The sequence below is a fragment of the Hemitrygon akajei genome, chromosome 25, assembly GCF_048418815.1.
Source record: "Hemitrygon akajei chromosome 25, sHemAka1.3, whole genome shotgun sequence".
Taxonomy (NCBI): Eukaryota; Metazoa; Chordata; class Chondrichthyes; order Myliobatiformes; family Dasyatidae; genus Hemitrygon; species Hemitrygon akajei.
Window position 1 is genome coordinate 27,186,800 of NC_133148.1, and position 27,593 is coordinate 27,214,392.

A 27,593-nucleotide genomic window follows, 5' to 3' on the forward strand; every position below is an offset into this window, starting at 1 on the left:
CTTAACAACTGCTGGCCCCTGGTTTTCCCAACCCCAGACAAGAGATCGTTCTCCTCGTTGTTTTATACAGCTCAAAAGATTACCCCTCCAGTGAAATACATTCCAACTTATCTCCATAATTCAGTACCCCAAGGCCAAGGGAGCTGCATGTTAGCCCTCATCCAGCCGGGCATCAATACCTGGACCAGGCTGGAAGCACGAGAATATATCTACGCCGGGATAAGACTAGATCCTTTTTCAGAAATCGGTGGGGAGCAGCTGGTTAATAGGGATCTACGCACTCCCGGCGTGGGCGGGGTCACGCATGGTGATTAACAGCTCTCCAGTTCCCGCCGCTGCGCCAAAAGGGGTGTGTCCTGACGCAAACCCCGCCCCTTTGTTCCGGTTGGAGCGCATGCGTAGTGGTAAGAGAGGCGCTGCCGCCGAAGCTGGAAAGCGAGTGCCGGTGCCGCGCACGCGCACATCCACGAAGCTAGGCGGCGTGCCGGTAATGCGCGTGCGCCAAACGTGGGAAGGTAAAAAGTCCGCGAAGTGATTTGGATTGCTGGTCGCGACAAGAGTGTGCAGGCGGAGCGTGGAGCGGGTTGTCAGCCGTGAAGAGTGTGTTCAGGCGGAGCGGAGCCCGTTACTGGCTGTCACCGGGGGCCTCCGTTCGTGCAGGCATTGCGCAGTAGGGAAAATCGCTTTGCGGTGCCGGCAGGCGGCGGCAGGGCGCGTGCGCGGGGCGGGGACGGGAACCGGCACCGCCGCCATTTGCCTCTGAAGGGACGGCGAGGCCTCTGGCGGCTGATCATGGCCGTCAGCCTGGACAAGGAGGCGTATTACCGGCGGCTGAAACGGCTGTACAGCCACTGGAAGGTAAGCGGGGGGAGGGGGATGGGGGTGGGACCGTAGGGTGGATAGCGGAGGGAGGGGGAGTGAGGGGCCTCCGGGCCGGGGTTGGGGGGGGGGGGTGTTGTTGCCGATAAAGCGCGGCCTGGAGCGGGGTCTGAGGGGAGGAAGCGGGGATGGGCCGGGGGCTGGAGGTCGGGAGGTGAGGAAGATGGAATGGGGATTTCTGTGGTAGAAGTATGCTGGAGGCCAGTATGAGGTCTGTGGGCGGTGGGGTAACCAGGGTCTGGGGGAGAGATGGATCGGGGATGGGGCCTGGAACCCGGGGCCTATTGCTTGTGTATGTAGGTGTGTGTCTGGGGGATGGGTATAGGGAAACTGGGTCGGAGGTGGAGCACGGGCTTTGGTGGTGGTGGGGGGTGTTATAAGGTGAGGAGAGGAACACGAGGTCTACGGACCGGGAGATACCGGCAGCGGGGTGGATTGAGGCATATGTGTGTTTGTGTAGGGAGAGGAGGACGGGGGTGGGATAGGTAGTACAGGGCTTGAAGGAGGAGCGGAGTTTTGTGGAGAGGTAGTGACCTGCGAAGGAGGAGAAGAGTGATGGATGGATGATAGGGAAGAGATTGATATGACGGGGTAAAAGTGACGGGAGATAGGGGTGGAGAGGAAAGAGTGATTGAAGAGTGATGGGAAAAGTGGGAGGGAGAGATGGGACGGGGGTTCTGAGGGAGAGGCGAGTGATTGAGAGGCAGGGATGGAGGGGGCTGAGAAAGAGGAGAGAGTGATTGGGAAGGGGACAGGGAGAGATGGAGAGGAGAGAGTGGGAGATAGAGATGGGGCTGGGGGAAAGGAGGAAGGTGGCTGAGGGAGAGGAGAAAGTGATTGGGAGGGAGAGTTTGGGAAGGCGGCTGATTGGGAGGTAGAGATGTGCTGGGGTTGAGGCCAGCAACTCATTGGGCTGGGGGGTTGGGGAGTGATGATGAAGTGGTAGGGATGAGCTGTGTGATGGGGAGGTGCAGGGGATGGTAGGGATTGGAGGTGAGGGAAGGTGTGTTGGAGTGGTGATGGAGATGTGTAATTGTGGCAGATACAGATGGGAGGGATGGGTGGGATCCTGGGGGGTGGAGTGGGGTGGGGTAGAGATGGGTTGAGGAAGAGTGATTTGCAAGGAAGGTTGTGGTTGAGGTGCAGGAGAGGGAGTGAAAACTAGGGAAAGTGAGGAAGAGGCATGTGTCTGGGGAATGATTGATGTGAAGATGGAGGGTATGATGTGAGGTTGGGTTTTGGAGATGTATGTAGGAGGTGAGGGACAGAAAGTTAGGCTTTTCTTTGGGGAGGCTTGAGATGAGGGTGGTGGGAGTAAGTTTCAAAGGGGGATAGGAGTGAAGGTTATGATGAGGGAAGAGGTGGGGTTGATGTATCGAGGTGATGCTAGGTGGATAGAGGAGCAGCAGGGGTGAGGTAGAGTGACTGGGAGGGGAGCTGAAGATGGGATTGGTAATGGTGGGGAGAATGATGATGGGAGAGTGGGGAGCCCAAGGAGGGAGGTGATGCGGTGGGATGTTGGAGTGTCTGGGAGTGGTGGGGTGGGAGCTAAAGAAGGGATGTTGGTGTGGGAGAGTGGTTTGAGGAGATGGGTGATGTGAGTGTGTTTGGGGGTGGGGGGGGGGGGTGGTGACCGAGGTTAAGGTGTATAACATAGAGTGATGGAGGGGGTGGGTGTCAGACGTTACAGTGGGCAGGGGCAATAAGGGGAGGGGCTCTGACTTGTGGGTGGGGTGTGTTGCTCACTCCTGACCCATCTCTTCCCCCACCCCACCCAGAAAGGAGAAGATGAATATGGAAAAGTGGATGCCATCGTGGTGGCTGTGGGTGTGGACGAGGAGATTGTGTATGCAAAGTCCACTGCCTTACAGGTAACAGTCCCTTCCCTGACCCTGGATCCCTCCTTCCTCCTCATCTCTCATGCTCTCCCCTTCACTATCTCTCCTCCCTGATCCCTTTTCTCTGCCCCTCCTACCCCTTTGCTCCCTATCCCCACTGTTACCTTCCTGCCATCTCCTCAAACCTCCCACCCCCATCCCACTCCTTACATCCACCATATCTCTACCTCCTCACGCTTCCCAACTCACTCACTCCCTTCTCCAGCACCCCGTATCAGCCTTGCGTTCCCCTACGAGCTTGCAGCTTCTCTCCCTCTTCCCCATTATTTCTACCATCTCTACCCAGGACATGCCCACTTCACACTGTTACCGTCGGGAAGGAGATACAGAAGCCTGAAGGCAGACACTCAGCAACTCAGGAATAGATTCTTCCCCTCTGCCATCTGATTCCTAAATCATTATTGAACCCATTAACACTACTTTGCTATTTTTTGACTTATCAATTTGATAGATGCATTTATACTTTGAGTTAATTCAGTTTTATATTTATTTATTATGTATTAAATTGTACTGCTGTCGTAAAGTTAACAAATTTCGCAACACACCAGTGATTTTAAACCTAATTCTGATGTTGTTCACTCCCTTCCCAAAACATATCCCCCTCACTCTCACCCCTACTCCCACTGTGCCCCCCTTCATTCGCATCTCCCCTCACCCCCACTATACTCCCTCTCACTCCCTCCCCACCCCAGACCTGGCTGCTGGGCTACGAGCTGACGGACACCATCATGGTTTTCTGTGAGGAGCGCATCATCTTCATGGCCAGCAAGAAGAAGGTGGAGTTCCTCAAGCAGGTGGCCAACACCAAGGGCAGTGAGAATGCCAATGGATTGCCTGCCGTCACACTGCTGGTCCGGGAGAAGGTAAGCAGGGAGAGGCAGGAGTGGGGGGAATACATGTCAGCGACTACGTCTTCCCCTCAGGGATTGACAGCTTCCTGTCCAGTCTACCCCCCTTAACAGAGGATGATATCGCCAAGACTAAAGGACCTGAGACATGGGCCAGTTTAGATCTTTATTGGAGAACATGGGACAACTGTATGGAAATTTTTTAAATGATGAGAAGCATAGATAAGGTAGATGGTAACAGGCTTTTCCCCAGGGTAGGGGAGTCCAAAGCTATGGTGTGTGCATTTAGGGTGAGAAGTGGAAAGATTTTCTTCCAAAGATTTCCAAATGGAAACACATTGATGAAGGAAGGGCAGTAGATGTAGTGTATATGGATTTCAGCAAGGCATTTGATCAGGTGCCCCATGCAAGGCTTATTGAGAAAGTAAGGAGGCATGGGATCCAAGGGGACATTGCTTTGTGGATCCAGAACTGGCTTGCCTGCAGAAGGCAAAGAGTGGTTGTAGATGGGTCATATTCTGCATGGAGGTCGGTCACCAGTGGAGTGCCTCAGGGATCTGTTCAAGGACCTTTCTGATTTTTATAAATGACCTGGATGAGGAAGTGGAGGGAATGGATTGGTAAGTTTGTTGATGACACAAAGGTTGGGATGTTGTGGATAGTGTGGAGGGCTGTCAGAGGTTACAGTGGGACATTGATAGGATGCAAAACTGGGCTGAGAAGTGGCAGATGGAGTTCAACCCAGATAATTGTGAGGTGGTTCATTTTGGTAGGTCAAATATGATGGCAGAATATAGTATTAATGGTAAGACCCTTGGCAGTGTGGGGGATCAGAGGGATCTTGGGGTCCGAGTTCATAGGACACTCAAAGCAGCTGCGCAGGTTGACCCTGTGGTTAAGAAGGCATATGGTGTATTGGCCTTCATCAATCGTGGAATTGAATTTAGAAGTGGAGAGGTAATGTTGCAGCTATATAGGACCCTGGTCAGACCCCACTTGGAGTACTGTGCTCAGTTTTGATCGCCTCACTACAGGATGTGGAAGCCATAGAAAGTGTGCAGAGGAGATTTACAAGGATGTTGCCTGGATTGGAGAGTGTGCTTTAGGTTGAGTGAACTCAGCCTTTTCTTCTTGGAGCGACAGAGGATGACAGGTGACCTGATAGAGGTGTATAAGATGATGAGAGGCATTGATTGTGTGGATAGTCAGAGGCTTTTTCCCAGGGCTGAAATGGTTGCCACAAGAGGACACAGGTTTAAGGTGCTGGGGAGTAGGTACAGAGGAGATGTCGGGGGTAAGTTTTTTACTCAGAGAGTGGTGAGTGCGTGGAATGGGCTGCCGGCAATGGTGGTGGAGGCGGATACAATAGGGCCTTTTAAGAAACTTTTAGATAGGTACACGGAGCTTAGTAAAATAAAGGGCTGTGGGTAAGCCAAGTAATTTCTCAGGTGTGGACATGTTCGGCACAGCTTTGTGGGCCGAAGGGCCTGGACTGTGCTGTAGGTTTTCTGTGTTTCGTCTAGAGGGTGATGGATATATGGAATGAGCTGGCAGCAGAAGTGGTTGAGGCAAATTCCGTGGTATCATTGATGAAGCACTTGGAAAGGGTGGGTCTTGCAGAGATATGGGTAAAACACAAGACATTGGGGCTAGTTGGGTAAGCATGAATTGGTTGGGCCGAAGGGCCTGTATCTGTGCTCTTAAGCTTAGCCTGTTTGAACTTTGCCAGTGGGTTAACCCACCCTTGCTGGGTCTGGGAGAGTGAAACCTTCTCTGTACTGTTTATGAATTGAATTGACTATATTTCTTACATCCTCCACATACATGAGTAAAAATCTTTGCGTCTCCATCTAAATGTGCAATCGTAGTAATTTATAATAAATAGAACAGTCAGTGTAATATAGAATGCACTTGAATCAGTGTGAGTTAATCAGTCTGATGGCCTGGTGGAAGAAGCTGTCCCGGAGCCTGTTGGTCCTGGCTTTTATTCTGCGGTACCGTTTCCCAGATGGAATAGATTGTGGTTTGGATGGCTTGTGTCCCTAATGATTCTACAGGCCCTTTTTACATACCTGTCTTTGTGAATATTCTGAATCATGGGAAGTTCACATCTACAAATGCACTGGGCTGTCTGCACCACTCTGCAGAGTCCTGCGATTAAGGTAGGTACAGTTCCCATACCAGGCAGTGATGCAGCCAGTCAGGATGCACTCAATTGTGCCCCTGTAGAAAGTCCTTAGGATTTGGAGGCCCATACCAAACCTCTTCAACCGGCTGCGGTGAAAGAGGTGCTGTTTGGCTTTTTCACCGCACAGCTGGTGTGTACAGACCACGTGAGGTCCTTAGTTATGTGGATGCTGAGGAACGTGTTAATGTTCATTCTATAGATGAAACTGGTTGTGTCCACACTATCCAGATGTACAGTTGAGAGCTTCCAGGTAATGCCCTGTTCCAACCGTGTCGACACCACAGCCAAGAACGTTCCCCACTTCATCGGGAAACTAAAAATCAGCATGTCTCCCACCAACCCTCAGCAATTTTTATCCATGAGCCACAGAAAGCATCACGGCTTGCTACAACTGCTCTGCCCGTGACTGCGAAGAACACAGCTCAGCACATCACAGAAACCAGCCTCCCTCCGATGCTAGCTGCTTCTCTGAGGTAGCAAGAAGTCAACATTTCTTCCTGCGTCAGTAAAGCAGCCAGCATAATTAAAAACTCCACCCACCCCAAACAATCTCTCTTTTCCCCCTCCATTGAAAAACCTGGAAGTAGATACCACCAGGCCCAAGGGCAGCTTCTGTCCCAGTATAGGGCTATTGAATGGTTCTATGGTATGATCAAATGGAGTCTTGGCCTTGCGGTCTATAATCTTACCGTCTGGCTGCACTCTGTCTGAACTCTTTAATCTGCGTGCTGCTGTTGCATTATTTTCTAGCACTATTGTGCATTCTGTAATGATTTAATCCAGGTGGATAAACACAAAGCAGCTCCCTGTGGCGAAGCAGGATCTCCCCTTTTCCTGGTCACACCAAGCCGCTTCTGTTCACATGGGCTGGCTCTTCAGGATCACATGCAATTGGGAACTAGATGATTCCTCTATCTTGCATCTCTTGTCTCTCTTGCAAATATGTTTTTGTTATGTTTCTGCCAAGATCAGCGTTTTCATCCTCGGCTCTCTGAAAGTGGCAGGGTAGTGAAGGAGGTCCTTGATGCTCTTGAGCACCAGGGGAGGGAGAGGGGCCCATACCGTCAAGGGGGCAAAGTGCAGACATAACACTGACATTAGGATTGAACCTGTGTCCCAGGAGCTGAGCCATAGTGCCTGTTCTGCGGGGCCAGGTTAGAGGATGAGAGGGTAGGTAAGCAGGACAGACAGACAGACATACTTTATTGATTCCGAGGGAAATTGGGTTTCGTTACAGCCGCACCAACCAAGAATAGTGTAGAAATATAGCAATATAAAACCATAAATAGTTGAATAGTAATAAGTTAATCATGCCAAGTGGAAATAAGTCCAGGACCAGCCTATTGGCTCAGGGTGTCTGACACTCCAAGGGAGGAGTTGTAAAGTTTGATGGCCACAGGTAGGAATGACTTCCTATGACGCTCAGTGTTACATCTCGGTGGAATGAGTCTCTGGCTGACTGTACTCCTGTGCCTAACCAGTACATTATGGAGTGGATGGGAGTCATTGTCCAAGATGGCATGCAACTTGGTCAGCTTCCTCTTTTCAGACACCACCGTCAGAGAGTCCAGTTCCACCCCCACAACATCACTGGCCTTACAAATGTGTTTGTTGATTCTGTTGGTGTCCGCTACCCTCAGCCTGCTGCCCCAGCACACAGCGGCAAACATGATAACACCGGCCACCACAGCTTCGTAGAACATCCTCAGCATCGTCCGGCAGATGTTAAAGGACCTCAGTCTCCTCGGGAAGTAGAGACGGCTCTGACCCTTCTTGTACACAGCCTCAGTGTTCTTTGACCAGTCCAGTTTATTGTCCATTCGTATCCCCAGGTATTTGTAATCCTCCACCATGTCCACACTGACCCCTTGGATGGAAACAGGGGTCACCGGTGCCTTAGCCCTCCTCAGGTCCACCACCAGCTCCTTAGTCTTTTTCACATTAAGCTGCAGATGATTCTGCTTGCACCATGTGACAAAGTTTCCCACCGTGGCCCTGTACTCAGCCTCATCTCCCTTGCTGATGCATCCAACTATGGCAGAGTCATCAGAATTCTCAGGTTAGAGTGTGGGGAGGGGGAATCTGGGACGCAGAAAAAGTCTAGTCACTCATACCTGAATCCAGGTAGGACTTGCACAGTGAACACAGCGTCACAGGCGGTGGTGGAAAAAGGTGTTTGGCATGCTGGCCATCAGTCAGAGTACTGGGTACAGGAGTTGGTTTATGTTGCAGGTGTATAAGATATTGACAGGGGCCACACTTGGAGCACTGTGTTCGCTTTTGGTCATCCCGCTGTAGGAATGTTGCCTTTAAGCTGGAGAGAGTGCAGTGGAGATTTATGAGGATGTTGAGGGGAAGAATTACTGGGAGAGGTTGGGACTCCATTCTTTGGAGCAGAGGAAACAGAGCTGACCTTGATAGAAGTGCATAAAATCACGAGAGGCATAGACAGAGTGAATGCAGGCTGTCGTTTCCTCCAGGGTTGGTATCAAGAATTAACAGACATGGGTTCAAGGTAGGAATCCGGTATGAGTCAAGCTGCCAGAGTAGGTGGTTGAGACAGGGTATATTAACTATATTTCGAAGACACCTAGATAGGAAAGATAGAGAGATAGGGATATCCCTAGAGAGATAGGGGGCAAACAAATGCGTATGATACTATGTTGGATGAGGCATCCTGGTCATCATAATACTCCATTTGGGTCGAAAGGCCTGTCTTTGGGCTGTATGACTCTATGACTCCATGATTGTTGACTTCTTCGTGCACTTTCCTCCTGCCCCCTGGCCCAACCTCCCCACTCCCCACAGAACGAGAGCAACAAATCAAACTTTGATAAGATGATCGAGGCCATCAGGAGCAGCAAGGGTGGGAAGGTGATTGGAGTATTCAGCAAGGACAAGTTTCCTGGCGACTTCATGAAGAGCTGGAACGACGCCCTCAACAAGGAGGGACTGGAGAAGGTAGGAGCAGATATCCCTTGGGATGGTGTGAAGGGAGTTTCGTTTTCTGTCTGATCCTGGCAGTGTGTCATGGGATGGCATGGAGGGAGCTTCACTGCTGTGCTTGACTGTGTGTGTGTGGGGGGGGGGGAATGGGATGGTGTGGGAGAATGTCTCCCTGTGTCTGACCCCAGGGGTGTATAATGGGACGGTGTGGAGGGAATAACAACATGTTTGACCCTGGGGAGTGTGATGGGGTGGTGTGGAGAGAATAACTCTATGTCTGACCTGGCGAGTGTGTGATGGGGTGGTGTGGAGGGAGTTCCACTGAGTTTGGCCCCAAGAGAGTGATGGAATGATGTGGAGGGAGCCTCACTCTACGTCTGACTCTGTGAGTTTGTGATGGGACAGTACGGAGGGAATGCCTCCCTTTCTGACCCCCGTGTTGTTCTCTCAGGCGGACATGAGCGCTTCAGTTGCCTACACTCTGGCGGTGAAGGAAGACGTGGAGCTCAACGCCATGAAGAAAGCGGCTTCCATCACCTCTGAGGTCTTCAACAAGTTCTTCAAGGAGCGGGTGATGGAGATTGTGGACGCTGATGAGGTAGGGACCTGCTCCCCTTGTGCATCTCCCAGGAGTACCTGATCCACCTCCACTTCTGCATCCTGTAAGATGCTGACCACGGTACCATCTTCCGTGTACACATGTAACCACCTCTGAAATGCACCCCCCCTTACCCTTACCCCCATTGTTCAACTCTCCTTGTACCCCTCTGCTCCTTGTTGCAGCCACCAACTACAAGTACCGTTCACCCATCTGGTTTCCTCCCACAGCCCTCTCCTCGCCTGTCTGGATCTGGTTTCGTGCCTCCCTTAACCATTTCCAGTCTCACCACCTGTACTGATCAGAGTCCAGTGTTCCTGCTTATCTCTCCCAGCAGCCACCTCCACCTTCACACTCCCCTTCTCTCGTCATCTCTTAGCCTACCTCCGCCTGCCATTAACCTCTTGAACTGTAATGAAAAATTCATAGCCTTTGCACCTTATTGTTTACCTGCACCACTCTTTCTTTGTGTTACGTACCCCATAACTGGGTCACTTACCAGCAAAGATAGAGAGGTCCGTTGAAGTCTGATGGTACTATTTTTTAACAGTATTTATTGATAAAAAAGACACAAAATAATATCAATGCAAACATACAGATAATATACTTCGTCAATACTAACTCTAAAAGCGCGGGTATAATAATAATCAATAAGAAATAGCTCTATCGTTGTCTAGGGGATAATGTATTGTCCGATGGAAATATAAAAGTCACTGTCATTCAAGCTGCAGCTCTTTGGGTTTAAGAGAGACGGTTATAAACTTGCCCAGGTCTTTTATGATGCCAGTCCTTTGAGTCGGGGGAGTTGATTTCCCCGTTGTTAGCTAAAAGCCGTTTTCCGTGGTTCCAGCCACCAGTCCCAAGCAACGGAACTGAACGCACGTGGCCTCCTTCAAATGGCTTCCTGCTATTATGGGATCGCTAGCGTTTCTTCTGGTGCGTCTGAGGGGCTGTTCCTACAGACCCTCTTTTATCCTGACTCGCAGGGTTGTAGATGTCAGTCAGGTTGGGGTGATGCAATCTCTTTCTCACCCAGCCCACTTTGCCTGAGGGCGTTCACGTAGCATAGCATCTCAATCCACAAATGTGTCTCCAAGAGACAATGGCCATATCCCGTAGCTTTACATCGCCAGGGAACGAGGCATTCTGCACGTGTCTCTCTCATTTCCTGGGTCCCCTGACCCAACCCAATAGTGATCTTGCGATTCTCACAAAGGAGGGGGCTGCAGGCATAACACTTTGTAACTGGTACACTCTATTCTGCGTTCTGTTGCTTTGATGCACTGTAAATCTGTGTGAACAGTGTGCAAGACAGGCTTTTCACAGTATCTAAACACGTGTGACAATCAGTTTGTTCTTGGGCACGGCTCTTGCACCTTACTGTCTGGCTGCACCGTACTTTCTCTGACTGTAATATCTTATTCTGCGTCCTGTTATTGTTCCTGCTTGTTCTGCCTTGTACTGATGTGGTGAAATGCTCTCTGGAAGGCATGCCAAACAGTTTGTTACATTACCTAAGTGTATATGACAATAATAAACCAATTTACCAATCTTTCTCTCTAATGTACACCAACCCATCTCCCCAATCTCTCTTCCTACTATACTGCCCTCCTTCCTTCTCCACATGCAGTAGTGGTTTCAACTCAATGTCAGCAGTTCCTCCCACCCCATGTACAGGTGTTGCTTGATCTGCTGAGTTCCTCAAGCCGATTATGCATTGCTCCAGATTCCAGTATCGCAAGTCTCTTGTGTCTCTGTGACCTAAGGCGCCTGCATTTCTCTCCTAAAAGAGTTCCGGAGGCATCTGGGGTTCATAGATGGACAGCATGGGCCCTTCCCATGATTGAACGATTGACACCTAATTCTTTTTAGCACATAGACCATAATCTTCCCTTTCCCTGCTTGTTCACATGTCCAACAGTCTCTTAAATGAAGACCATGGAGCGGCTGATAATACAGAATCTGAGGCCACAAACCAGGCACGCCCAGGATCCTCTTCAGTTTGCGTATAAGGAGAAGGTGGGAGTGGAGGATGCTATCACGTATTTGCTGCACAAATCACTCTCTCACCTAGAGGGGGTCAGTTGTGCTGTGAGGATTACATTCCTTGACTTCTCCAGTGCCTTTAACACCATCCAGCCCAAGATCTTAAGGCACAAACTAACGGAGATGGGAGTAGACTCTCACATGGTGGATTGGATAGTGGACTACTTGACAGATAGACCTCAGTATGTGCGGTTGGGAGACTGTAGGTCTGACACGGTGGTCAGCAGCACAGGGGCGCTGCAGGGAACCGTACTCTCTCCGGTCCTGTTCACCCTGTACACATCAGACTTCCAATATAACTCAGAATCCTGCCATGTGCAGAAGTTCGCTGATGACACGGCCATAGTGGGGTGTGTCAGGAATGGACAGGAGGAGGAGTATAGGAAACTGATACAGGACTTTGTGATATGGTGCAACTCAAACTACCTGCGTCTCAATATCACCAAGACCAAGGAGATGGTGGTGGACTTTAGGAGATCTAGGCCTCATATGGAGCCAGTGATCATTAATGGAGAATGTTTGGAGCAGGTTAAGACCTACAAGTATCTGGGAGTACAGTTAGACGAGAAGCTAGACTGGACTGCCAACACAGATGCCTTGTGCAGGAAGGCACAGAGTCGACTGTACTTCCTAAGAAGGTTGGCGTCATTCAATGTCTGTAGTGAGATGCTGAAGATGTTCTATAGGTCAGTTGTGGAGAGCGCCCTCTTCTTTGTGGTGGCGTGTTGGGGAGGAAGCATTAAGAAGAGGGACGCCTCACGTCTTAATAAGCTGGTAAGGAAGGCGGGCTCTGTCGTGGGCAAAGTACTGGAGAGTTTAACATCGGTAGCTGAGCGAAGGGCGCTGAGTAGGCTACGGTCAATTATGGATAACTCTGAACATCCTCTACATAGCACCATCCAGAGACAGAGAAGCAGTTTCAGCGACAGGTTACTATCGATGCAATGCTCCTCAGACAGGATGAAGAGGTCAATACTCCCCAATGCCATTAGGCTTTACAATTCTACCGCCAGGACTTAAGAACTTTTTAAAAGCTATTATTAATGCATTTTGAGATGGTGATTTAGATGCATATCATATTTTTTTTTTACTGAGTTAAGTATTGTATGTAATTAGTTCTGCTACAACAAGTGTATGGGACATTGGAAAAAAAAAAGTTGAATTTCCCCATGGGGATGAATAAAGTATCTATCTATCTATCTAAATGCTTCCATCGTGTGTGCCTTCGCCATCATTCCAGACACCTACCTTCTCTGTTTTCATGAAAAAAAGTCTTACCACCACACGTCTCCTTTAAAACAGTGTCATGGTAGCTTAGCAGTTAGCACGACACCGTTACTGCTTGGGCTGTCAGGGTTTAGTGTTCAACTTCGACGTCATCTGTAAGGAGTCCCTGCTGAGTGCTTGGGTTTCCTCCCACAGTCCAAAGACCTACCAGGTTAATGGGTCATTGTAAATTGTCCCATGATTAGGCTGTGATTTTCCAGTCCCCATTCTGACATGTCCCCCCTCTTCTGCCACAGTGAGGTCACTTTCAAGTTGGAGAAGCAGCACCTCATCCTCTGTAGATTGTCTCTAAGCTGATGGCATGAACATCAATTTTGCCATCTTCCGTTATTCCCCCTTTCCTCTTCAATTCCCCAATCTGGCCTCTTGCCCCTTCTCACCTGCTTATCCCCTGGTGTCTCTTTCCGGTCCCTTTCTCCTATGGTCCACTCTCCTATCAGATTCCTCCTTTTCCAGCTCTCTTTTTCCCATCTACAACCTCCCAACTTACTTCACCCCTCCCCCACGTTCTTATTCTGGCATCTTCCGCCTTCCTTTCCAGTCCTGGTGAAGGGTCTCGGCCGGAAGCATTCATATTTTATTTGTCTCCATGATGCTGTCTGACCTGCTGAGTTCCTCCAGCATTTCGTGTGTGATGCTGTGTATGCCGCCTTTGCCATCCTAACATCCTGTGCCTCCACTTGGGTCCCTAGATCCCTTTGTACATGAACACTGTTCAAGGTCCTGCAACTAATAAATAGTATGCTCTTCCTTACATTTGGCCTCCCAAAGTGCAACACTTGACACTTGCCCAGATTAAACTCCACCTGCCATTTCTCTGCCCATGTTTGTAACATCCATATCCCACTTCAACCTTCCACGCTGCCCACAACGCTGTCAGTCGTCTTCTACATTCTCCTGCGTCTCCCTCTGAGACGGGCACCACGCTTATTTTCGAACTCTCCAAACAATTCTCCCTCGCCACCCATCCCCCCCCGTGTTTTCAGTCCACTACTAAGAAGCCGCCCTCCTCCCTACCCACCCTGTCAGCCTCCTTCACCATTTTCAGTAAGGCTCCCCTCCCCACCCTCTCCCCATCTCCAGTCTCGTCCTGCACTGTCCAACATCCGTCTTTCTGTTATCCCCCTGTGGTAAACCACCTCCAGTGTGGACATGTCCATCCTTAAATAAACAGCCCTTAACCGCATGCGGAAACCTAACTGGGCCCCTGCCCACTTCCTGCCCCATACAATTATTGATAGACTATCCTCTGCTCCCCCCGCCCCCACACAAATGAAGACTAACATTGTCCTGACCTTCCCCACTCCCTGCTGTTCCTGCAGACTACCCCTTGGCTTATCCCTCTGTACATCAACTTGCTCCCCTTAGGTGTTCCAGAGAGGTCCCCCTCACTTTCCCCCACCTCTGCCTGTTAGACCCCATCTACCTGCTCTGTCCTGCTCCCTCAGCCGTCCTGCATCACTGTGTTCTCCCTCTTTCCAAAATTCGCAACCTCTCTTTTTGAATCGTCCTTTCTGTGGTTACTGATGATGTTATGATCCCTTCCCCACCCCACATCCTCGATGACATATCCCGAGTTGCTGCAAACCAGATCGTTATTGTCTCCTGGCTTTTGGCATTTCCACAGTACCCCCTTATTCTGTTCCTGTACCAGCTGGTGAAGCGATGTTCCCAACACCAAACCCCCACCTTATCCACACTTGGATGATTGTGTGCACTGTCTCTCTTGGCAGAAAGTGCGCCACAGCAAGCTGGCAGAATCGGTGGAGAAGGCCATCGAGGAGAAGAAGTATCTGGCAGGTGCGGACCCTTCCACTGTGGAGATGTGCTACCCCCCCATCATCCAGAGTGGAGGCAACTACAACCTGAAGTTCAGCGTGGTCAGGTGCGTGGCTGCCCGCTGGCCAGGGCAGGGGCTCTGTGAGGATTCCACGTGGAGGCTGTGATGGGGCAGTGCAGACAGAGTTTCCCTCTGTGTCTGACCCCAGGAGTGTGTGCTGGGACAGCATGGAGGGAGTTTCGCTCTGTGTCTGACCCCGGGAGTGTGTGATGGGACAGCATGGAGGGAGTTTCGCTCTGTGTTTGACCCCGGGAGTGTGTGATGGGACGGTGTGGAGGGAGTTTCACTCTGTGTCTGACCCCGGGAGTGTGTGATGGGACGGTGTGGAGGGAGTTTCACTCTGTGTCTGACCCCGGGAGTGTGTGATGGGACGGTGTGGAGGGGGTTTCACTCTGTGTCTGACCCCGGGAGTGTGTGATGGGACGGTGTGGAGGGAGATTCGCTCTGTGTCTGACCCCGGGAGTGTGTGATGGGACGGTGTGGAGGGAGATTCACTCTGTGTCTGACCCCGGGAGTGTGTGATGGGACGGTGTGGAGGGGGTTTCACTCTGTGTCTGACCCCGGGAGTGTGTGATGGGACGGTGTGGAGGGAGTTTCACTCTGTCTGACCCCGGGAGTGTGTGATGGGACGGTGTGGAGGGAGATACACTGTGTCTGACCCCGGGAGTGTGTGATGGGACGTTGTGGAGGGAGTTTCGCTCTGTGTCTGACCCCGGGAGTGTGTGATGGGACGTTGTGGAGGGAGCCTCACTCTGTGTCTGACCCTGGGAGTGGGTGATGGGACGGTGTGGAGGGAGATTCACTCTGTGTCTGACCCCGGGAGTGTGTGATGGGACAGAGTGGAGGGAGCCTCACTCTGTGTCTGACCCCGGGAGTGTGTGATGGAGGGAGCCTCACTCTGTGTCTGACCCTGGGAGTGGGTGATGAGGCAGTGCAAGGGAGATTTGCTGTATCTGAGTGTTTGATGGGACCTTGGCGAGGAAACTTCACCCTGTGTTTGACCCTGGGAGTGTGTGGTGGGACGGTGCAGAGGGTGTGAGAGCTCCATTAACCCTCTGCCCTCCCTCCCCACCCCCACCTCAGTGACAAGAACCACATGCACTTTGGAGCCATCACGTGTGCCATGGGCATCCGCTACAAGTCCTACTGCTCCAACATTGTCCGCACGCTGATGGTGGACCCTCCCCAACAGATGCAGGACAACTACAACTTCCTGCTGGAGGTGGAGGACGAGCTGCTGAAGGAGATGAAGAATGGTGAGTGAGGGGCGGGGGGGGGGGAGAAGAGAGGTGGTGAACCCATCTTCCTAGTGAACGCACCCCTGGAGTTGCTCTCTGAGAGGCGTGGACCCTGCCCTGGGCCATTCCTCCCTTTTCCGCAGAATGTGGGCTGTTCCTGCCTCACCTCTCCTGTTGTTGCAGGTGCCAGGATCGCTGACGTCTACCAGAACGTCATGGCCTTTGTGAAGCAGGAGAAACCCGAGCTGCTGATGAAGATCACCAAGAACCTGGGGTAAAGGGGCACTCCCTCCCTGTACCTCCCTCGGCTCTCCCTCTCTCTTCCTCCTCCCCACCCTCTCCCACGGCTCTGCCTCCCTCCTTGCCCCACCTGTACAACACTCCCCAGCATCCTGCTGTTCGTTGTGAGATCTCTGTACTCAATGGTGTTCCCAAAATGCAACGCTTTGCACATTTCTGTGACCTGCCCCTCCTCATCCCTGTCTGTGAGATCCCCTCCCTCCACTGCCTCGACAGGGCTGGGCTGGATTGGTTTTATACAGTCGGTGGGGGGGGGGGGGGGGGTCATTGACAGATAATGACAACTGTTTAGATTTGGATGTGATGTGACACCACGTGCTGGAGGGACCAAATGGTTTCTCCTCTTCCTCCCCACACACCGCCACCGCGGGTCTTGTGCCTCTGTGCGGGTGGCCAGTGTGCTGACAGGATGCAGTTTGTTCACAGATTCGCGATGGGTATTGAATTCCGTGAGGGATCGCTGGTCATCAATGGCAAGAACCAGTATCGGCTCAAGAAAGGTGGGTCACAGGAGTCGTGGGGAGGGGTGCCTCGGGGATGGGGGGGAGCGGAGGAGGGGCGAGGGTCATGGGTGTCATGGGGATGGGTGTTGGTAACTGACTGACCCGACCACCTTATTTCCCAGGCATGGTGTTCAGCATCAATGTGGGATTCTCACCCATGGAAAACCAGGAGGGCCGGACCAACGAGGCCAAGAACTATGCCCTCTTCATCGGGGATACAGTACAGATCAATGAGGTATTGTGGCCTGTCTGCACCCCACCCTACCCCGACATACACAAGTTCTCTGACCCCACTCTGACACTCTCACATTCCCTGTTCCCACCCCACTCTGGCACACTAACACATTCCTTGTTCCCACCCCACCCCACTCCCGACACTCTCACATTCCCAGTTCCCAACACACTAACACATTCCCTGTTCCCACCCCACGCTGACACACTGACTTTCTCTGACACACACAGTCACATTCTCTGTCACCACCCCATTCCAAAACACTCACATGTTCCCTGTCCCCACCCTATCCCGTTCTAACATACTCACACATTCTGAATCACCTGTCTGTCTCCTCGAGACACGGACACGGAGAGACCTCTTCCCTGTTGTTTTCATAGGACCCTTTTCCTTTACGTTTTTCTCAGTGTAGCTCTCTAGTTTCACTTGATGAGGGCAAGAGCAGCTGGTAACTCTCTAACTCTCTGCCCCCTCTGCAGGACGGAGCCGCGTCTGTCATCACCAGCGTCAAGAAGAAGATCAAAAACATCGGCATCTTTCTCAAGGTGAGGCAGCCTGAGTGCGCGATCGGGGAAACAACAAGTAGATGGGGTGGTAGCGAAGGTGCGCGGCAGGCTTGCCTTATTGTTATTATTAGTTCCTTGTTTGACTCTGTTCCAGAACGAAGACGAGGAGGAAGATGACGAAGTGAAAGATGAGGCCGAGGATTTACTGGGCCGTGGAGGGAAAGCCAATCTGCTGACCGAGAGGACCAGGGTGAGTCTGTCACATTCTCTCTCCTGTGAAACTGAGAGGGAGGGACTCCAACAATCCTCATCCAGGACAGAGCTGCCTGCTCACTTGGGACATGGATGCACCATTCACTCTCGGAAGTGTTTCTTCTCTTCCATATCGGCTGCTGTGTGTACCAAGGGGGGTGGATGCAGTGTTAAGGGAATCCTGCAAGAGTGGGGTGTTGGGTATTTCTACTTTAAACCTTGTTCCATTAACCTCTTCATCTCTCACCCATTCCACACTCTATTATCTTCCCCTCCCTCTCCCTGCTGCCCTGCTCTCTCCTCTCTCCCTCCCCTACCCTCTTCCCCCCATTACCCCACACGCACGGACAGAACGAAATGACTTCAGAGGAGAAACGACGGACCCACCAGCGGGAACTTGCTCACCAGCTCAACGAGGAAGCCAAGAGGAGGCTGACAGAAAACAAGGGTGAACAGCAGGCACAGAAGTAAGAGACCCTCCCCTCTCTTCCCAACTCCTCTCCCATCCCTGTGTGTCAGGCCGCAGAATGAAAGGCCAAGACACCAACCACCTCCTGTTACCCTGTGTCATTGACTTGGCCTAGCAAGTACAAGTTAGGGTTAGTAAATCTGCAGACAACTGCGATAGCTGGTGGCAGTGACTGTGAAGGTAGTTATCAGGAGTTACAGAGGGACGTTGATCAGCTGGGTAATTGACCAAGGATTAGCAAATAGAGTTTAATTTGGAGGAATAGGAGGTGTGTGAATGGCAGTTTAAGGTGAAGGAGAGAGATTTGGTAGGAACCTAAGGGGCAACTTTTTCACTCAAAGGGTGGTTGGTCCTTGTATGAAATGAGCTGCCATAGGAAGTGGCTGGGGCAGGCATTTTACCAACATCTAAAAGACTCTTGGACAGGTACATGTTTAGAGGAATGTGGGCATATCGAGCTGGTGGCCAGCATGGGTCAGTTGGACCAAAGGGCTGTATGACTATACAACAGGCCAGGACAGAAGGGCCAAGCAATCTCACCCTCAGCAGCTGATCCAAGGTTGTTTCCTTCCCCGGCAGAGCACGGAAGTCCCGGGACTCGTACAAGAACCCCTCCCAGATGCCGAAGGAGGCAGACATCCGCGACATGAAGATCTACATCGACAAGAAGTATGAGACGGTCATCCTGCCCGTCTTCGGCGTGGCCACCCCCTTCCACATCGCCACCATCAAGGTGAGTCCGCTCCACCTCTCTCCCCTGCTCGCCCCGAGTCATTGCCACTGGGGCTGTCCTCCCAAGGTTCCTGGGCCTTGACATCAGCTGCAAGATCAGGGATGAGCTATGGCAACCCCTCCGTCCTGGTGTGGGGGTAGAGTGAGGCTCCGGAGAGCTGGGCATAGGTCTGTGGGCACTCGGGAGTTCACTTCAAGCTCTGATTGGGGGAGGGGTACAGAGCTGTGGCAATTGGATTTCTCTGAGTTCATAAGGGTAGGTCACAATCCTTGACTGGTGGGGAGTGTCGAAGTGCAGAGGGATCTCTGTAGAGCTGCCATGTCTGTCTGCGGATGGGAAATGTGCAAGTTGGGAGAGAGGTTTTTCCTGATCTGAATCTTTCTCTAATTACCACTTTTTCCTCTTTCCCCTCCCTCCCCCTCCACCCAGAACATCAGTACTTCAGTGGAAGGCGATTACACTTACCTGAGAATTAACTTCTACTGCCCTGGCAGTGCACTGGGACGCAATGAGGGCAACCTCTTCCCCAATCCAGAGGCCACCTTCGTCAAGGAGATGTAAGTGCTGGGCGAAGGGAAGGGGAGAGTGAGGTGTGCCCCACAGGGGGAGGAGGAAACTTGGGTTGTGCATAATGTGGATCTGACCCAGGGATGCAGATCAGAAACTGTGCACTGTGCTCCAATTTGGGTCTGACCCGGGGATATGGAGACAGGAACGGTGCATGGGGGTACTCCTGTTGTGGATCTGACCTAGGGGATATGCAGACGGGAGCTGTGCACGGTGCTCCCATTGTGGGTCTGACCCAGGGGATAAGGCAGTGGGAACTGCACGATGCTCCGTGTGTGGGTCTGATGCCGGGATATTGAGATGGGAACTGTGCACAGTGCTCACGGAATGGGTCTGACCCAGGGGATATGAAGATAAGAACTGTGTGTGGTGCTCCCAGGGATGGAATGACAGAACTGCGGTCAGGGACTTCACTGTACGGAAGTGTTTTCTGTCAGCTATGATCCTCATTGCTTGCTTCTTGTTTCTGCCTCCCCTCTCCCCTCTTAGCACCTACCGCGCCTCCAATCTGAAGACGCCGGGTGAGCAAGCGGTGCCTGCCACTAACCTGCAGAACGCCTTCCGCATCATCAAGGAGGTGCAGAAACGGTACAAAACACGCGAGGCTGAGGAGAAGGAGAAAGAGGTGAGCGGCTCCCGGCCCCACACAGTGCATGGTTATCAGTGGAAAGTGGACCTGTGCAGCCCTGTTACAGACTTCAGTCCTCCGTGTCTGTACTGACCAGTCTGTCTGCACGTGGTTTCATCTCCGTTCTTTGCTCATCCACGTACCAATCTAACAGGCTGTTAAACAGCTCTGTGGTATCTGCCTTCTCCAGGAAATTCTTCTTGGGCCTTTAGCTCCTGGTGGAGCAGAGAGCATCGATGACCTCCCGTCTCCATTGTCCAAAGTCGAAGGCATGGTTGGATGAATATTTCTTCATTTCTGTACAGGGGATTGTCCTATAGAGCTTCACCAGAGCCCTGTTGGCCAGCCTTGCCTGTTTCCACCTCTCACGAAGGGAATGTAGGCTTGGACTTTGGAGCCTCTGCACTCAATTGAGTTAGGGTTACTGTCACTTGTACCAAGGTACAGTGAACAGGCTGTGTTTAGCACGCCATGCATAAAGATTTTCATGATTGTTGTGTATTTAATATTTCTGTAATGTTCGAGTAATCGCGTATATATGTATTGTTTGATAAAGCATTCTTGGTTAAATAATTTATTGCAGGTTATATAGTTGCACGAAAATGTTGAGAACCCTTTGCAATTACCTGGTTTTCTACATTAATTACTCATAAAATTTTGTCTGGTCTTTGTCTAAGTTACAATAATGGATAAATGTAAGCTGCCTAAGCTAATAACACACAAACAATTATACTTTTCATGTCTTTATTGAACACATTGTTTAATTATTCACAGTCCAGGCTGGAAAAAGTATGTGAATCCTTGTATTTAATAACTGGTAGAACCTCCTTTTGCAGCAATAACCTCCACTAAGCATATCCTGTAGCTGCTGATCAGACACTCACAATGGCAAGGAGGAACTTTAGACCATACCTCTGTTCAAAACCGTTTCATTTCATCAGTATTTCTGGGATACCTTGCATGAACAGCCCTCTTCAAGGCATGCAACAGCATCTCAGTTGGGTTCAGATCTGGGTTCTTGACTTGGCCATTCCAAAACACGAATTTTCTTATTTTTAAATCATTCTGTTGATTTACAGGTATCCCCTGCTTTCTGAATGTTCACTTTACACCACTTCGCTTTTACAAAAGACCTACATTAGTAACCTGTTTTCGCATTACAAAGAGGATTTTTGCTTTTACAATAATTTTTCCCATATAAATTATGGTTCTTCGCTTTACGCCATTTTGACTTGAGAAAGGTTTCATAGGAACGCTCTACCTTTGTACCTGTACTCTTGTGTTTCAGATCATTATCTTGTTGCATCATCCAACTTCTCCTGTAAGATATCTTGATACATCTTTGAATTCATTGTTCCCTCAACGATTGCAAGCTGCCCAGTCCCTGAGGCAGCAAAGCAGCCCCAACCCATGATGCTCCTTACACCATGTTTCATAGTTGGGATGAAGTTTTGTGGTTGATGTACAGTGCCCTTTTTCCTCCAAAGCAGTGTGCATTTCAGCCAAAAAGTTCAACTTTTGTCTTGTCTGTCCACAGACCGTTGCCAGAAGCATGTAGAACATCCAGGTGGTTTGTTTCAAGCTTGATGTGCAGTTTCTTTTGGAGAACAGTGGTTTCCTCCATGGTGTTCATCCATGAACACCATTCTTGTTCAGTGTTTTTCTGAACAGAGACTTCGGCAAGCTCTAGAGATTTCTGCAGGTCTTTTGCTGTTGCCCTTGATTTCTTCACCTCCTTCAGCATTGTGATCTTGGTGTAATCTTTGCGGTATGCCCACTCCAAGGAGAGTAGCAACAGTCCTCCATTTGTAGACCGTTTCTCTTACAGTGGACTGATGAACTCTCGGTCTTTAGAAATGCTTTTGTAATCTTTTCTGTCTTCAGGCAGCTTGACAATTCTTCCCTGAGAGTTGCTTTGATTGATTGGTGCAAGGTGCACATAAACAGATCTTTCTTGAGAAGAGCAGGTTCTGTTAGTAACCTGACTTTGTGTGTGTGTGTGTGTTTTTTTTTAAATTACAGGGCAGGGCACCCCTGCAACCCTCACCTCCAATCTCATCTCATTGTTTGGAACACCTGACTCCAAATAGCTTTGGTAGAAAGCATTATCCCGGAGGCTGACATACTTTTTGAACCTAGTCTGTGATTGTTTGAATGGTGTACTCAGTATTAAGAAGTAGTACAATTATATGTGTGTGATTAGTTTAGGCAGGTTGCATTTGACTATTATTGTGACTTAGATGAAGATCAGAGCACATTTTATGAGTAATTAATGCATAAAACCAAGTAATTGCAAAAGGTTCAATAACTTACAGCTGAATGTATGAATAGGTGAATTCATATGTTACACACTACCATGTGAATGGCGCAGCTTAAACTCCTAAGTTAGACCCGTGTTTCAGACTTGCGTGACTTCCTTTGAATTAGTTTAACGTCTTGAAGTTACAAAACAGGTACGACAGGGTGGTAGAAGATAAAATAAAGAGTGCAGAGTAAAGAGTTACAGTTATGAAGGTGTAGTACAAACAGGCAAGCCTAATACAGAAGTAGATCAGTTTAAAAAATCCATCTTACTGTAATAAGGAACTGTTCAATAGTCATTTAACAGCAGGGAAGCTATACCGCTGGTAACACATCCCAGGTATCTACTTAGAAACATAGAAAACCTACAGCACAATACAGGCCCTTCAGCCCACAATGCTGTGCTGAACATGTACTTTAGAAATTACCTAGTGTTACCCATAGCCCTCAATTTTTCTAAGCTCCATGTACTTATCCAGGAGTCTCTAAAAAGACCCTATCATTCCCGTCGCCGGCAGCCAATTCCAGGTATTCACCACTGCGTTTATTTTTAAAAAATCTTACCCCTGACATCTCCTCTGTACCTACTTTGAAGCACCTTAAAATTGCACCCTCTCGTGTTATACACTTCTGTCAGGTCATCGCTTATCCTCTGCTGCTCCAAGGAGAAAAGGCCAAGTTCACTCAACCTATTCTCATAAAGCATGCTCCCCAATTCAGGCAACATCCTTGTAAATCTCCTCTGCACCCTTTCTATAGTTTCCACATCCTTCCTGTAGTGAGGTGACCAGAACTGAGGGCAGTACTCCAAGTGGGGTCTGACCAGGAGTCTTACCATTAATACTATACTGCCATCATAATTGACCTACCAAAATGAACCACCTCACACTTACCTGGGTTGAACTCCATCTACCACTTCTCAGCCCAGTTTTGCATCCTATCTACCGCTGTAACCTCTGTCAGCCCTCCACAGGATCCACAACACCTCCAACCAAATAAAAAAAAAAATCATAATTAAATCTCTGAATTTCCCCTCTTCACCTTAACTGCATGTCTTTTAGTGTTACATATTCCCACCCTGCTAAAAAGATACCGTCGGTCGATCTGTGCCTTTCAAACTTTCAAACCTCTATCAGGTCTCCCACTTTTCTAAAGGAAACAACCCAAGTTATTCTGACACCTACTTATAGCACGGCTCTCTAGTCCAGGCAGCATCCCAGTGAACCATTTCAGCGCCTTGAAAGCCTCCACGCCCTTCCTGCACTGCCTATTGTACAGAGATGTGGAGCAGGTGGGATTAGGCCAGTGGGAATCGTGTTCAGCATGGGTACAAAGGGCCGAATAGTCTGTTCCCGTGCTGTGGCATTCTTTGTTCCCACCCATAGAAGTGTCCCGGACAGTGGGTCGCAGTTACAGGGTGACATCACTGAACACTGGGGTGGGGTTCACCGGGACGGGAGGACGGGACCTGAGGTGGGGACAAGGAAATGTTGAGGGACTGAGGGTGCCAGCAAGGTGCAGGGGAGTGATTGTATCCCCTGTGTTTACTTGTCAGTGCGGTTCTGACTTCTGGCCAGCAGCTGGCAGTGTTTCCTGGATTTTCACCCTCTTCCATCAGCGACCTGCTCTCCATTCTCCTCTCCCTCCACCAGTGGGATCATCTTCCCACGGGCACTGGCCCACCTGCTGAGTGTTTGCTTCATCTCCAGATTTTATTTTGCATTTTCTAGGGTTTAGGGATTCTTAAAAATATTATGGGCAGCAGCTGTGAGAGAGGGTTGACCATGGAGATTAGGTGAGAGTTGCTGTTGAGGGATTATTGGGATGGAGTGAGAGGGATCTGACTGCTTCCCTTCCTGCCCTCCCCAGGGTATCGTGAAACAAGACTCACTGGTCATCAACCTGAACCGCAGCAACCCCAAGCTCAAGGACCTGTACATCAGGCCCAACATCGCCCAGAAGAGGATGCAGGGATCTCTGGAGGCTCACGTCAATGGTAAGTGTTCGGTGGCGCAGTCCCTGGCCTGTGTTTGTGCTGCACACTTGTGCAGGCAGGCATGCACAGAGAGATGCCCCGGCCCAGCAAGTGCAACAGTTGCATTCATTTCCCGGGTTCCAGAACGCGAGAGAAAGGACGTACAAGGTTTTGGTTGGACCCCAGCTGCAGTGTATGAGGAAGGAGCATATGGAGAGGGGACCTGAGGATGATCCCGGGACTGAAAGGTTAAAGGATGAGGAAGGTTTGTCTTTGGGCCTGTATTCGATGGGAGTTCAGGAAGATGGAGGGGGGAGGGTCTCAGTCCTGGATAGTGGACGTGCAGTTGATGTTTCCATCAGTGGGGGGGGGGGGGAGGTCTAGGATCCGAGGACACAGCCTCAGAATGGAGGGGTATCCCTTTTAGAACTGAGTAGAGGGATTTCATCAGAGGATGTCACAGAGTCTGTGGCATGTTAACCCTCATCAGTCGGCACTGAGTACAGGAATTTGGAAGTTGTGAGGCTGCATTGGAGTATTGTGTTCAGTTTTGGTCACCCTGTTGTAGGGAAGATACGAAACTAGAAAGAGTGCAGAAAAGATTTACCGGGATGATGTCTGGACTTGGTGGGGTTGTGCATTACAAAGAGAGATTACACAGACTAGGTCTTTATTCTCTGGAATATTGAGGGGGTGGGTGGTGTACAATTGAGAGGAGCACAGACAGGATAAAAGCATTTAGTCCTTTTCCTGGGGGGGGGGGTGTTAAAATAGGAGGCACAGGCTTCAGGTCAAAGTAAATTTTATTATCTGTGTGCGTGTGTATGTATGTGTGTGTGTGTGTATGTGTATATATATATGTGTGTGTGTGTGTGTGTGTGTATATATATATATGTGTGTGTGTGTATATATATATATGTATGTATGTCACCATATACAACCCTGAGATTCATTTTCCTGTGTGGACATACTCAGTAAATCTATAGAATAGTAACTATAACAGGATCAATGAAAGATCAACCACAGTGCAGAAGACAACAAACTCTGCGACTGTAAATATCAAGAACATAAAATAAAGAATCCTTAAAGTGAGTTCATCAGTTGTGGGAACATCTCAATGATGGGGCAAGTGAGTGTCCTTTTGTTCAAGAGCCTGATGGTTGAGGGGTAGTAACTGTTCTTGAACCTGGTGGTGCAAGTCCTGAGGCTCCTGTACCTTCCTGATGACAGCAGTGAGAAAAGAGCCCGGCCTGGGTGGTGGGGGGAACTTTGGATGCTGCTTTCCTGTGACAGTGTTTCATACATATGTACTCGGTGGTTAGGAGGGCTTTACCCATGATGTACTGGGCTGAATTCATTACCTTTTGTAAGATTTCTCCATTCACGTGCTTTGGTGTTTCCACACCAGACCGTGAGGCAGCCAGTCAATACACTCTCCACTACACAGCAGTAGGAGTTTGTCAGAGTTATCGATGACGTACCAATTCTCCGCAGGCTCCGTGGAAGCAGGAGCACTGCCGTACTTTCTTCGCAATTACATTCACGTGCTGGTCCGGAGGTGAGAGTTCTCAAATGAACAATATGAGAAGCATAGATCGGTCAGATAGTCAGAATCTTTCCTCAAGGTTCAACTATCTCACAGCAAAGGACATGTTAAAGGTAGAGGGTGTGGGGGAGCTTAAAGGTGATGTGAGGGACAGGTTTTTTATGCAGCGAGTGGTAGGTGCCCAGGGTTATCAGGAGTTGTAGAAGCAGCTGCAGTAGTTCAGTGGAGTATAAAGACTTTTAGAGAAACATGTGAATCTGAAGGGAATTGAGGTGTTGTGGATGAAATAAAGCAGGAGGATGTTTAGAATAAACTGGGCATCAAACATCTTGGGGCTGAATGACCTGTAAAACGTTGTACTGCAACGTCTTCACAGAGAGGTGGTATGCATTTGGAATGAGCTGCTGGAAATGGTTGAGGCGGGCACGTTGAGCGGCGTTTAAAAACCGTCTTGAAGGTTCTTGGCCCCAAAAAAGACCTTCTACTTCTCTCCATAGATGCTGTCTGACTTGCTGAGTTTCGCCAGTATTTTTCTGTGCGAGCAGCCGTCAGAAGCAAGTTGTTGGAAGGGGAGGTTTAGAGGACAGTGGGCAGATGGGACTAGCTGGCTGGGCAAATCACAAACGAGAAAATCTGCAGATGCTGGAAATCCGAGCAACACGCACACAATGCTGGGGAACTCAGCAGGCCAGGCAGCATCTATGGAGAAGAGTACAGTCGACGTTTTGGGGCCAAGACCCTTCGGCACGACTGGGGGGGGGGAAGGCTGAGGAGTGAGGGGAGGAGAGATAAGCACCAGGTGATAGCTGAAACCTGGATGGGGAAGGATGAAGTGAAGAGCTGGGAAGCTGATTGGTGAAAGAGACAACAGGCCTTGGAAGAAAGAAAATGGGGAGGAGCACCCGAGGGAGGCGATGGACGGGCAAGGAGATAAGGTGAGAGAGGGAAAGGGGGATGGGAAGTAGTGGGGGGGGCATGGGACATTATCAGAAGTTTGAGAAACCGATATTCATGCCAACAAGCTGGAGGCTACCCAAACGGAATATAAGGTGTTGTTCCTCCAACCTGTGTGGCCTTATTCGACAGTGGAGGAGGCCATACTGGAATGGAATGGAAGTGGAATTAAAATGGGTGGCCGCTTGTTCAAAACAACAAAGGACTTGAGCCAAAGGGCATATTTCTGTGCTTTGTCAATCCGTGTCAAGTGAGCACACTTTCTACCCCAGTAAACTCTCTGTAACCTTGACCTGCTCTCCTCTTCCCCCCAGGGTTTCGCTTTACTTCTGTGCGTGGTGACAAGGTGGACATCCTGTACAACAACATCAAGCACTCCATCTTCCAGCCCTGTGACGGCGAGATGATCATTGTGCTGCACTTCCACCTCAAGGTAGGTCCCGTGCTTGGATCTGGGGAGGGGGGAGACGTTGCCTGGGATTTGGGCCAGAGAGAGCCTCACCCTTTCTTCCTCTGGCCCAGAACGCCACAGGACAGGTTCAGAGTCTTATCTCCTCTCTCTCTGTTAGTCTGTGGGGATTAACCCTCGATCCTCTGCAGAACACTGTGTATGGGTTTGATGTGGGGGGCTGGGGCAAGGATGACCTCGTCCCCTCTGTCTCTGGCCCAGATCACTATGCACGGGGTTTGGACTGGTGTGGGATTGACCCTAACCCTTCCACCTTTCCCAGAGTGTCACCATTATAATCTGGGTTTGGGTCTGGTTCAGACCTGTGGGGATTGAATCGGGTTTACCATCACCGGAGTACAGTACGTCATGAAACGTGTTGTTTTGTGACAACAGGACAGCGCAATGCAT

The 27,593-nt window shown here is 50.1% G+C and overlaps 1 protein-coding gene across 1 annotated transcript in view; it reads left to right on the top strand.

Moving 5' to 3' along the window:
* Positions 1-530: 530 nt before the first annotated feature.
* supt16h (SPT16 homolog, facilitates chromatin remodeling subunit) overlaps positions 531-27,593 on the top strand; it is a 38,085-nt gene continuing 11,022 nt past the window's right edge. The window contains exons 1-18 of the mRNA XM_073029221.1: positions 531-858; positions 2,658-2,750; positions 3,470-3,640; positions 8,622-8,774; positions 9,211-9,357; positions 14,424-14,575; positions 15,614-15,786; positions 15,952-16,042; positions 16,495-16,568; positions 16,694-16,806; positions 17,283-17,348; positions 17,464-17,559; positions 17,913-18,028; positions 18,610-18,763; positions 19,193-19,320; positions 19,820-19,955; positions 24,129-24,255; positions 27,049-27,167. Of these exons, the coding sequence (XP_072885322.1) occupies positions 793-858; positions 2,658-2,750; positions 3,470-3,640; positions 8,622-8,774; positions 9,211-9,357; positions 14,424-14,575; positions 15,614-15,786; positions 15,952-16,042; positions 16,495-16,568; positions 16,694-16,806; positions 17,283-17,348; positions 17,464-17,559; positions 17,913-18,028; positions 18,610-18,763; positions 19,193-19,320; positions 19,820-19,955; positions 24,129-24,255; positions 27,049-27,167 (2,175 nt within the window). The 5' untranslated portion in view covers positions 531-792. The remainder of the gene's footprint in view (positions 859-2,657; positions 2,751-3,469; positions 3,641-8,621; positions 8,775-9,210; positions 9,358-14,423; positions 14,576-15,613; positions 15,787-15,951; positions 16,043-16,494; positions 16,569-16,693; positions 16,807-17,282; positions 17,349-17,463; positions 17,560-17,912; positions 18,029-18,609; positions 18,764-19,192; positions 19,321-19,819; positions 19,956-24,128; positions 24,256-27,048; positions 27,168-27,593) is intronic.